We start from the raw sequence: 12,477 nt of genomic DNA, 5'->3' as shown, positions 1-12,477 counted from the left end.
TGCTGCCGGAAAGTGGTGGACTGCATGCCGCGGAGCAGAGCTGTGGAATGCGCCACGTGCATGCGCCAACCCTGCCCGGCCGAGGACTCCCCCTTCCATCACTTGCCCACTTCATCACCCCCAACGGCCACTTCACCAGCCGACCTCAGTGCTTTTGAGAGAACCGCGCCATACTTACCATGGTATTTGGGCATTTCTTAACCATTTAATGTGTGTAAACCAGCTATTATTTGATTAGGTTCCCGTGTGTTTTGGGGGTGCGGTGCCCCGGTCCTGCGGCTTCCAGGAATGAGTATATTGTCTTAAACTGATTGCGCCGAAGGCTCATAGTCTGGGTCAGGCTATAAGAAAATAGCCCAGATAGATGAGGGTCCACACTGAGCTCAGGTGGCACCACGGGGACACTTCAGTGTCAAGCTGATGTCTGTCAAGGCAGAGGATGTCGGTAATTTAAACGGTAATGGCGGTACTAAAGACGGACTGAAGGACAAATAGTGGCTTGTGCTACATACAGTTCATGGTGTGCGCTGGTGAGGCGGGCGCAGGCCGTGTGACTTGACCTGTTTTGTGGGCACAGCGTGCAGTTCAGAAGCGAGTCCGTTACTCGGAGGCCACTCCTTGGCTAGCACTTGGGCCATAAACAGAAGACGACCAGCACCTCACATGTTCTATGCCATTTTGAAACGGAGATGCAGTGCTGTTGAAAATTCTGCAACTTTTTCCCCACCTATAATAATGGATTTAAGTGGAGAAGTCAGTTGTTACCCGGGAAAGCCTGTGTTCTCCAGTATTTCCTTAACAGAAATTTAGGAAAATTTAGATTGCATTCAAACAGATAATTCAATTTCACCTAAAATTTTTACTTTGTTTATAAAATTGTAAATTGGAGACATTTGAAATTAGAATATTTTTTATTGATATTTTAATATTCACATCAGTGCCTGTGAAATAAATTCTCATAAAACCCAAGTGCAACACTCTCTAACTAGTATACTTAGAAACCAAGAGTATCCCTTAAAGATTAAACAGACAAGGTGAGACCAGTATGATGATGATGTAGAATTTAAATGTTTTTCTCACTGGCTTTCAAAATGGAAGTTAAAACTGTGGCACAAAATTGTACCTTTGGTTTCTTTTTAAAAGTCATCCAAAGCTAACTCACAGGAACTACGTGCGGGGGTGGGGCCAGAACACTAACTGAGCGAGCATCCTTGGCGGGTACTAAGCTTTCTCTGCGTGGCAGCCGGCTGTCTGCTCGCTCCAGGAATATGTTACTCAGGGCTCTTTGAACATCAGCGTGAGAACTAAACAATGACATGAGAACTAAACAATGACAACCCTGACTGCCCTGTTTGCCCTGGGCTGGCAGCTGCTCCAGGGCACACTAGGTCCCGACAGGACTCTCCCGCTGTCTCCTGCTGCTTTCTCGGCCATCAGTGTCTGGATACTGAGAAAGGTCGAGGGTCAACACCCGGCTGAACATGCAGTCGTCTTGCTGGAATGAGCAAACGGTGTTAGTAAATGTAAAGTGATTTGCATTTAAAAAGCAAACTCCTTATAGTCACCAGAGAAGCATTTACATCAGCTTTCTTTTTTGTATATCTGGGAAAAGGCACTAGAATATGCCTCCCCAATATGGCTCTTTGGCACATGGATTGTTTTGAGCGACTGACAACCTTAGATGCAGGAAAACGAACAGACTGGGCCTAAGCTTTCCTTCTGTAAAGGGCATTTACGTTTATGTAGAAGATGACACCCTCCGTGCTCTTACGGATTCACAAAGGAGAAGGCACCTACTTGAGTCTGCAGAGCAAACCTGACTCAACACCCCTTGTCTCCCATACTTTGCCCAGTCACCTCCCCGCCGTTACTTGCTCCCCCACCACCCGGAAGCCCCAAGCCCGTCCCTTTCCCTCGCTTCAGCCTAAGGTGGTGGAGCACGCCCGCGTGGGTTATTCCTGCTGCTATGCCCTGTGCACCTGCTCCAGGCACGTGTTCGTGACTCCTGTTTGCTTTCTCTCCTAACCCGTCTGCCAGGCGGACTGACAGGCTCCAGCCAGAGATCTAAGACAGGCAGAGAAAAAGGACTTTTTTCCCACCCCTTCCCATGAGAATTTTATTTCTTCCTGCAGCATATTTACAGTGGTCCCCTAACATTTTGTAAGCACCGCAAGAGAAATCCATTTTTATCTTAGCTTGAAAGAAAACTCAGGAAGGAAAAACCTAACTGTTCCCAAACGGAATGATTAGAATTAGCTGCTCTACTCCATTAGCTCAGGTAAGCATTTTGAACCACCTAAGAAAGGTGTGTTCAAAGTCTAAAAGTTACGATACAACTTGGAACTTCTGACCAACTTTTTTGTTTTCTTCTGGTACTTTTGAAAGATAAATGGTTCCTTGTTAGTTCTACCACGTTGCATTTGTTTTTGTCTAAAACATTCAAATATTACAGAAATTGAAATACAATGTCACCACTTTACTCTGTTACAAACAAAACTATCACATGCTACAATTTTTGATTTGCTTTTTCATTTAAAATATTCTAAATCTGTGTACTGCATTGAAAAACATCTGAGTAGTTCCTTTTAAATCTTATTTTAAGAAATCATTCAAACCTATATTTAGCAACTGCATCAAACAGTGCCTGCAGACCCCACGAGGGCCTGGGGGTGTTGCGGCCCTCCCTCCCCTTACCTCCGGGTAGACGCCTATCAGGGCATCGGCCTTGGAGTACAACTCCTCTTTCAGGGAAATGAGGATCATCTGAGTCTGTTCCCGAGTCTGCTCTCTGATGTAACTTGACACCTGGGAGGAAGAAACAGGTTTCACCCACGACCAAAGGCCTTGTTTCTGGGCTCTGGGGACAGTGATTCTGCATGTTTCAGTCTGCCCTTTTTAGGTGACAAGGCACTTGCCTTCCTGGTAATTCAGTAAATCTACCACAACCGCAGAAATGGAAGTAGCTCAGATTTGAAAATAAGAGGTTAGTAAAAAAATATAAGCCTCATTAAATCTATGATTTGAAACTTCAGAATACTTTTAAGAACGAAGCTCTCTCTACAATATCCTGTAAATACGCGGTTTTTCTAACACATGAAAACGACCACAGATGTTTTATGAGGGGTGAAGAAGGGCCGCTGTGTAAACCTCCAACTTCCCATTTTACCAGCCTAAAGCCTGAAGATGGGGAAAATACGGCCTGATGTACGTATTCATAATCCGTGACCCATGATTTGGTGAAAGGTGGACTCGGTGGTTCTCAGGAAGGTCAGTTCTAAGGAATGAGAGTGAGAACAAAATAGACTGGACAGAGATGGGTCCTGGTGACTGCTTGGAATGTGGGCAAGGTTGGGGGAATCGTACTGAAGCCGCAATCTAACAAGATGCCTGCCCTCGCCCTGCATCGCGGGCCTTGGGATGGCCTGCCTGTGCGCCGGTCCTGGCTGCACCCAGGGACTCAGGACACAGCTGTGGCAGCAAGAGCGGCAGCTTCAGGTGGGCAGTGAGGCGCCGGCTGAGCTGAATGAGGAGGAGGGCACCTGCTGTTGGTTAAGAGGCTGAGCCCACACGGGGACTCCAGCCAGAAGCAACGTAGTCACTGATGCAGGCCTGGAGTCGGCAAGTCGCAGCAGCAGGAGAGGAGACGCACGCGAGCTGTAAGGCGTGCACTTGGCTTGGAGCACGCCCTCTGGTAAATGCTGGGCGCCACGGCCACAACAGGGTCTGGAAGCTACTTCAGCGGATCATCCTACACAACTGCTAACTCAGTAAGCAGTGGGGTGCCAGGAACACAAAGCTCACAGCCAAACGGGACAGAGAGAGGTTTAAAGCACAGGATGGGTGGGAGCCCTATGACAGACGGGCCTTAACTGAGACCGAGTACCCGGAGATGCCACTATACAAACATCTGCATTGTGCTACAAGACACGACATCCTACATGCCACTGAGGAGAGGCCATCCACCGGGACAGACGCCTGCACCCCCAACACACAGAACACGGGCTACAAAGTGCCGAATCAACCCAAGAGGCGCTTTCTCCCACATGAGCCTGGCCTTGAGTCCAGCCAGCTGGTGCAGACTGGCTGGCATTCTAGAGACAAGTCAAATGTCCTTCTGTTCCCGTTCTTCCCCCAGTTACCCTAACGTCTGGCAGGTCACAGAATGTGGCTCCTGCCTGACCTCTCAGCGTTCAGGGGGCTGGGGACTGGTTTGTTTTCTGTACTATTCTTCGGCATACTGTGACAAGTCTAGAAAGCAGTCTCCTAGAGACTACAACTTGGGAGTGCTGGGAGGTGACACACATGCCATTAGAAGGGACCTCAGATTGCAGCTCCTACAAGTCCCCTGAGTCCCCGGCATTTCACGTGAAACTCAACAGAGTAAGAAATCAGGCAGGTCAGCGTTAGCGACTCCGAACCCGCTGGAGGCACCCCAAGAGTGACTACGGCTCTCAGAGGCAGACGCCCCCACCAAGCGCACACGAGACGAAGGTAAAACCAGAATGCCGACTCACTCGTTACCAGGGAGACATGCATGACGAGCGCAGCTTCTTTGGAAGCAGCTGTAAGTGCAAAGCCCAGTCCGTCCTGGGAGGTGGACTTGTCTGGAATCAGAACCCAGAGTCTCATCCATCTCCCAAACTGGATTTTCTCCGGCTGTGGGACCAGGCCCCGGGGAATCTGCAGGCCCGACCTACCGCTCCCCTGGGCACTGCTGGGCCCTGCAGTGTTTGTGGCTGATCCCATGTCAAAAATTCCCAGTCAAGACGTGTGGCCCGCCAGCCTCAGGTGGCTTTGGATGTCTAGGCACCGATCTTGAGGGCTGACTGTAAAGCGAACTCTCAAGGGTTCAACCTTCCATAGTTCCCTCATTGTCTCAAATACTGAAAACAGGTTTGCACACAAGTACAGGAACTGGATAAACTTGAATAAATGGAACGAGGGGGCAGGGTGCAGAATTCTGAACTTCATTCCTTTGGAATTTTATTTAGAGATGTTATTTTTGGACTTTATTAAACAACTCATTTGGTCCTGTGTGCTCCGGGGCCTGCGTTCAGTGACCCTGACGTCCCATATCCATCAGAGAGAAGCCAGTTCCTGGAGCAACGCTCTGGACCCAGTACCGTCATCCTCCACTGACTCCATGGATTGATTGCCCACAAACTCCGAGGGGCCCCTAACCCTTGAATGAAAATAACCCTGAATCATCTTGTTTGTAGACATTTCACTTAGATTTGATTTTTAATCGACAATCATGAAGCGAACTGCTTTGTTCAGGGTAAGCGGCCTTCTGACCAGAACATGAGCCCTGCACTGTAGACATTCCTGGAAACCAAAGCGGAGAGAAACTTACTTTGCCAATGTTCGTGTTGTCCAGGGCCGCATCTACTTCATCCAAAACGAAGAATGGAGCCGGCCGAAAACTAGAGGGAAAACGACCAGTGAGTGACAACTTTCTGTCCGTTTTACAAGATGGAGGAGAGGGTTAACAGTCCTCAGGATGGATCTACACATCCTTTTGGACACTTGTCTAGGTCGCCAGTGGGCTGTGTTGCTGAGCCCAGTGCTCACGGCTCGGTGCCACTGCATACACAGGAGCTCTGCAGGCGGGACCTGGGGCGCCCCACTGCTCCCAGGTATTAAGGATGCCGTGGACTCCCCCTGCCTTACCCACTGCCCCCTCCCAGTCCTATCTGCCAACTCCTAACTATTTAACACTGCAGTGCCTGGCAGGAGGGGGGCACTCCTCTGTCTGACGAGCCCCCTTGGTGAGTTCATCTGGTCTTACATACCACCACATGTGGGTGGCTCCCACACTTCCAGTGATAGTTCTGATTTCTCTCCTGAACTCTTGCCTCACACATCCAACAGCTTACTCAACAATTCACATCACGGGTGTCTAATAAATAGCCCAAACTCATCCAAAATCAAACTCCTCACCCACCCCTGCAAACCTACCCCCTCCCATGGTCTCCACCCCAGTTAACCGCAGCTCTTACCACTCTAGCTGGTTCGGCCAAAGTCATCCGACTCCTTCCTCACACCCCACGCTTGTCTGCTCCACCCTCTGCCCTCACCCTGGCCCAGCCCGTTGCTGTCTTTCACCTTGATGGCTACAGTAGTTTTCTAACCCCAGCCTGCCACTGTTGCACACCATCCATTCTCTGCAGGTGCCAGGCGCAGTCTGGCCTCAGGGCCTTTGCACTTGCCAATCTTCACTAACACTTCCCTCAGCTTCCACATCACTACTCCCCGAATTCCTTCCTATCTCTGCTCAATGTTCCCTTCTCAGTGAGGCCTCCCAATGGCTCGTTAATGCAGCCAACCCTCCCCTGCTACTATCTCCGTTCCCACTTCCATTTTCTTCTCTACAGCATTTGCTATTTCTCATAATCTCCACGTTGGAGAATTCGTTTGCTAATATACCTTATTTATCATCTGTCTTCCCCACCTAGAATGAACTATCGGGGGCAGGGATTTTTGGATCACTGCTGTCTCTCCAATGCCTACAATAGCACTTGACACACAGTAAATATTTAGTGAATATCCACTGAATAAATAAATGGAGGGGCTGACACTTAGAAATAGTCTTCTTCTGGTAAGATTTACTCAACACAGGCTCATGTTTAGATCCATGCTCCTGCTTTTCTCCAAATCCCTCTGCATTAAGGGGATTTTCTTTTTCTTTTCTGTAATGACATTCCTTTTCCTTCTTGAGACCAGTAAGAATCAGCTGTACAACTTTTATGTCAGTCTTCCTGATCATGAAAATAGAGGCAGTATACTCCACAGCGTAGGTCTTCATCTCTGCGCTGAATGTGAAAGTTAACTGCCTTAACTTTAGCTAACTTTTTCTTCATTTATTTTACAAACAGTGTCACCATTATCAGTAGAAATGAGGAGGTTAAACATTTTTTTCAGAATAAATGCTTAACATTGTTTACTAAATAGCATATCTCTGAATATGGACTAGGAAAATAATATACAAGCTGGGTGTTTTTGTTTTATTTGGGTTGGTTGTTATTGTTTTTTGGCAATTCTCATGTCACGTCTTGCCCTTCCAAATATTTTTTTTTCTTTTCTCTAAAGCTGAAGTATTAGTAGGTGCTGATAATAACAGAAATTGAATAAAAATCTGTCAAAGACTGAATTCTCTCTTAGATTTGCTCTCAATTGTTACAGATGTAAACATAGCCTGAACTGTCTGGCTGAAGAAAACTGTTCTGTATCACATACTAAAGCTAAATGCAGCTAAAGACGGGTGACTGACAGAACTCTGCAGGCGGCTCCCTGGGCTCTGCCCTGATGCACAGCCCAGGGCCCCGTGACCTACCTGTGCACCGCGAAGAGCAGAGCCAGTGCTGCCACACACTTTTCTCCCCCCGACAAGTTGTCCATCGGCATGAACCGTTTGCCTGGGGCCACACAGTTGTAGCTAATTCCCTCCAAGTAAGGCTCTTCTGGGTTCTCTGCACTAAGAAATGCCTGAAACACGTGTTATTTACTTAGCAATATCAGAAAAGCAATTACTGAATTTCAACTTGGATTTGCAAGAGTTTAACTGCAAACTATTCTATTGGTTAGGTTGTCTTCCATTTTGATGGGAAAATACCAATGCCTGTAAATAATGTGTTTAGCTCCACATGTAATCACGACAACAGAGTTGTCTGGGTGGGGTGGAGAGGAAAACACTGTAACATCCATACAGGATCAGGCCTTCCCACCAGACTGCCATTCAAGCCTCAGCAGTACCGTTTCCCTGAAAATAAGACCTAGCCAGACAATCAGCTCTAGTGTGTCTTTTTGCTCTAGCAAAATAATGTAAGACTCTGTGGGGACAGAGCCCCAAAAAGCAGTTTCCAGGCTCTCGGCCTCACATACAAAGGTGCTGTCTCAGGTAGTAAATGGCCACCGACTGTGATCAAATGGCCATCAGCTGTGGCTAGTTGGCTGTCAGCTGTAACCAGTGAGCCATTGGGCACTAATATAACTGCCGTGGCTAGGCTAGCAGAAAATGGGGGCTAGCAAGGAGATGGTGGCTGAGCCTGCAAGCGGCACAGTGAGGGTTGAGAATTGTGTGGCTCCTGGTTCCTATGTCTCCAACCCAGCCGCCAGCGAGAGTATAGTGGTGTGACTCCCCTACCTATGGCTCCGTGGGTGTTCCTTTTTGGCCTCACCATGTCCTGCGTTCTTATGTGGGGAGCGGGAGCTGAGACACCCCATGCCGCCCCGCACGACACATGGCGCTGTGAGCAGGGTCTCCCGCACACAAATGGCGCAGCGAGCAGGGTACGGTGTCGGCCAAAGCTCTCCGAAGGGCGGTGGAGCAGTTTGTGCCTATGAACACTCAATTGCAGGGAGACTAGGAGGAGCAGCTGCCTGAGAGCTGGACCCCCGTGGAGGGGTGGGAAGACATGGATGGTTCCCCAACCGGTATAGGCTGAAGAAAGCGAAGGTTGTTGTGGCCCTGTGGGCTGGGAAGTGCTTACTGACACAGCCCTGATGCGGGACTTGTCCCTGGAGGAAATGCTTGCTGAGTCCTCCGTGGGAGCTGAGGGTGAGCTTAAGGTCGTCCCTCACCCCCAGGACAGCCCTGGCGAATGACTATGGACTATGGGGAATTGCCTTCCATCCCTAATTTAATGGACCACTTGACTGTTTGGGAACATACCACCGTGTAGTGGAACTGGCGGATGTTTGCTTTTGTGTCTTAACCGGCCACCATTGAGAATATGTAAGCACCTTGACTGTGAGCCGCTGTTGTTCCAGCACGGTACCCTGAGAGGCCAGAGAGAGTGGCAGTGCCCTGAGAGCCCTGGCTGTGCCCGGGGAGCCTGGCTGTGTCCAGAGAGAGTGGCAGTGCCCTGAGAGGCCCTGGCTGTGTCCAGGAAGTCTGGCTGTGCCCAGAGAGAGTGGCAGTGCCCTGAGAGCCCTGGCTGAGTCCAGGAAGTCTGGCTGAGCCCAGAGAGAGTGGCAGTGCCCTGAGAGCCCTGGCTGTGTCCAGGAGGTCTGGCTGTGTCCAGAGAGAGTGGCAGTGCCCTGAGAGGCCCTGGCTGTACCCGGGGAGACTAGTGGTACCCTAAGAAGCCCAGGAAGTCTGGCTGTGCCCAGAAGTACTGGTGGTGCCCTGAGAAACCCTGGCTGTGACCAGAGAGCTTGGCTGTGTCCAGGAAATAGCATTCACCTCCAGGCTCCTCGCACAGGGCCCCTCGCGGAAGACGCTTGTCGCGTAGATTGTGAGGCGAGACCCTGTAGGGGTGGAGTGTGGGGACAGAGCCCCAAATAGCAGTTTCCAGGCTCTTGGCCTCACATACAAAGGTGATGTCTCAGGTAGTAAATGGCCATCGACTGTGATCAAATGGCCATCAGCTGTGGCTAGTTAGCCGTCAGCTGTAACCAGTGAGCCATTGGGCACTAATATAACTGCAGTGGCTAGGCTAGCAAAAAATGGGGGCTAGCAAGGAGATGGTGGCTGAGCCTGCAAGCGGCACAGTGAGGGTTGAGAATTGTGTGGCTCCTGGTTCCTATGTCTCCAACCCAGCCGCCAGCGAGAGTATAGTGGTGTGACTCCCCTACCTATGGCTCCGTGGGTATTCCTTTTTGGCCTCACCATGTCCTGCGTTTTTATGTGGGGAACGGGAGCTGAGACACCCCAGGCCGCCCTGCACGACACATGGCGCTGTGAGCAGGGTCTCCCGCACGACAGACCCGGTCTTATTTTACTATAATATAAGGCCCAGTCTTTATAATATAATATGATATATAAGATATGATATGATATAAGACCGGGTCTTATATTAATTTTTGCTCTAAAAGACGCGTTAGAGCTGATTGTCTGGCTAGGTCTTATTTTCAGGGAAACGCGGTACATGCTGCAGTCTTAAAAATTAGTCTTCGTTCAATTGTCATTGGTCCATTGGTTACTGAAACCTGTTATGGGCCATGTACTAAGATACAGTAATGTGTCCTGCCCTCAAGGAGTTAATGAGTCTTTCTTAGTCTTACTTTACTGAAAATACGTTATTTTTGGTTGAAATCCTAAATATCTGCTGTGGGATCACCTCTCAGTAACGAAAGAACACCATGAACAGAGTAAAAGCAGGTGTCTGAGACCTGACCTACATCTTAATCCCACACTCGGTTCCCCGGTACCTGCTATGGAGACTGAGGATGGACTGCGGTGTGTCCAGAGACCACACTGCAGTGGGCACATCTGGGGGTGAATCCTGCCTTTAGTTCTTTCCCTCTCCTTTGTTACTCAGGGCAGCCCCCCAGGCCCCAGACCAACCATTTCCCAAGAGCCTCTACTTTACCTTCCCTTCACTACAGACCATTGGCAGGTGTACAAAATCAAATTAGTACCAGACAACAGAACTCCAGAACTAAAAAGAACTAGGACACCCAATGATTTGACCCACTCGTTTCTCAGATGAAGAAATAGGACCAGAGAGACGTGGACTCGTCCAGCCTGGCCAGGGGGAGCGTGCATGGGCCTCAGACACAGGTCACGAGGATAATCAAGCTCACGAGCTGACTCTGCCCATGAGTGAGTCACTCCAATGATGTGGCGGGTATTTATTTCCCACCAGGAAAAACACCACCAATAATGCAAAGTTCCCACTAATATTTGGGGGTGAACGATACATACTTGGGCACTGTTGTTTCTGCAGAGCTTCTTGTAGATTTGATCAATTGAGACTGAGATGTGCTCAAAACACTGGCTGAAAAGATCATATCTCCTCTTTTTCACCTGTTCAAACTCTTGCCTACAAATTCTGGCTTCCTTTCTGCTGGCCTCAAAAGCTAAGAGAGAATCAATGTACTTTATTTTAGAAACCACTGAGGGGCTTCTCTTATTTCAACTTTAAAGCATAAAATATTTTTAAACTTGCATTTTGAGTTTGGTTGTCTTGAGAAAAATCTACATTTAAAATACCTTAATTATTATTAATTCCATGAACAGTTGTTGAGTCATTTTTCTGGTAGGGCTAATTTTTAAATAATGATGACAAGTTCTAATAGAGTATCTAACTCTATTAGATACTATTAGGCTGATAGGAAAAAATATAGTGTTCTAAAATAACCAATAAATCTGTTTTTAAATTAAAGCAGAACACTTTTCAAAAAGGAAGCAATCAGTGATTCAGTATGGAAAGTACACAGTAGTATAAGACAACAGAGAAAAAGATATATAATAAAAACAAAGGTACGATCCGGGGGGCTGCTGAGTAGTACGGAAATGGAAACCCAAGCGCCCGAATGTGGCCCTGCTAACACGTGAGCTCAGTCTCACCGTCTGTCGACTCCTGAAACTTGTCTCGGACGGTCTGCAGGTTCTCCAGGGCTCTCAGGTTGGGAGCCGCGGTCTTCATCAGGACTTCTTCTTGGGACGCCACTTGTTGCAGAAGGAGTCTAAGGTGGGCCTCGACTTCTTTATCGGATTGTAGAGCCTGTTATTGGACAGGACGGCAGTGATCAGCATGCCTTAAATCGAAGTGCTGAGGGGTCAGGCGCAGGCCCTGGACCTGCCCCCCCACGCCCTCCCTCATAGCCCCTCGGAGTCTGGGGCAGTCGGTGCTTCCCAGTCGGCTGCGCTCTGTGCTGGCTCTAGTGTTACAGACACAGCTCTCTTGGAATGCGCATCACCTCCCTATTAATCTGGCTAAAAACAAAAATTCATAAATCACTAAAAGGTATTGAGCCTCTACTACGTATCAGACACTGACGGTTCAGTATGAAACCGTCCTGTCCTTGCCCTTCGGGAGCTCACAGGGACATCAGACACACACACTGTGAAGACCCTCTAGCAGGCAGACGGGCAGGGGTGTGATGGGGCAGGGAGGGGACATCCAAGCCTTAAGGAGGGGTGACACTGAAGCTGAGACCTGAACGGTGACTGGCATTGCCTCGAGAGAGGAGGGAGGGAGGGCACAGCTGGGGCACAACTTTCCAGGAAAGTTTTCCTGACCTCCCAGAGGGGCTTAATTAATATATGACAAAGGTGACATTTTGACTCATTGGGAAAAGGATTATTTGAAAAATATTGAGTAAATTGGTTAACTTAGGTACCTTTTTAAAAAACAGGTTTTTACCTCATACCACACACTAAAATTTCAGATGAATTAAACAGGTAAATGAAAACAAAAGAAAACCATCAACAGGAAGAAAATATTTATAAATATTTACTCAGTAATAAGGGGGGAGGACTTTCTAAATACGAAAGCACTAAGTAGACTATAGAAAAGACAAAAGCTTCCAATTGCCTAAACATTCCACAAAGACAATCAAAGAGCCTAACAAATCTAACAACTACACTGAGAACATATGAAATGAAAAGATGTGGTGGGTCCTGCTACTTGGCATCCATTCCATTTCTTCCTTTCTAACAGCCCGTGTTTGGCCATGGGTCCCATGTGGGGGCGGGGGGGCGGCCTGCTTGGTCTAAGACTAAGTCCCCCCTACCCAACAGTGATTGGT

At 48.4% G+C, this 12,477-nt stretch overlaps 1 protein-coding gene across 2 annotated transcripts in view; it reads right to left on the bottom strand.

Annotated features, from left to right (window-relative positions):
- Positions 1-1,305: 1,305 nt before the first annotated feature.
- The window catches only part of SMC1B (structural maintenance of chromosomes 1B), a 59,294-nt gene continuing 48,122 nt past the window's right edge, over positions 1,306-12,477 (bottom strand). Inside the window, exons 20-25 of one of the 2 annotated variants that reach the window (XM_033117543.1) lie at positions 11,294-11,450; positions 10,649-10,803; positions 7,334-7,485; positions 5,354-5,423; positions 2,695-2,805; positions 1,306-1,495 (exon numbers count right to left, since the gene is read on the bottom strand). In XM_033117543.1, the coding sequence (XP_032973434.1) occupies positions 1,385-1,495; positions 2,695-2,805; positions 5,354-5,423; positions 7,334-7,485; positions 10,649-10,803; positions 11,294-11,450 (756 nt within the window). In that variant the 3' untranslated portion in view covers positions 1,306-1,384. The remainder of the gene's footprint in view (positions 1,496-2,694; positions 2,806-5,353; positions 5,424-7,333; positions 7,486-10,648; positions 10,804-11,293; positions 11,451-12,477) is intronic. The other variant, XM_033117542.1, reaches the window with a different exon arrangement.

This window comes from Rhinolophus ferrumequinum, chromosome 10, assembly GCF_004115265.2.
Source record: "Rhinolophus ferrumequinum isolate MPI-CBG mRhiFer1 chromosome 10, mRhiFer1_v1.p, whole genome shotgun sequence".
Lineage (NCBI taxonomy): Eukaryota > Metazoa > Chordata > Mammalia > Chiroptera > Rhinolophidae > Rhinolophus > Rhinolophus ferrumequinum.
The sequence above is the reverse complement of the archived record's forward strand: the minus strand, read 5'-3'. Positions and strand labels throughout refer to the sequence as shown.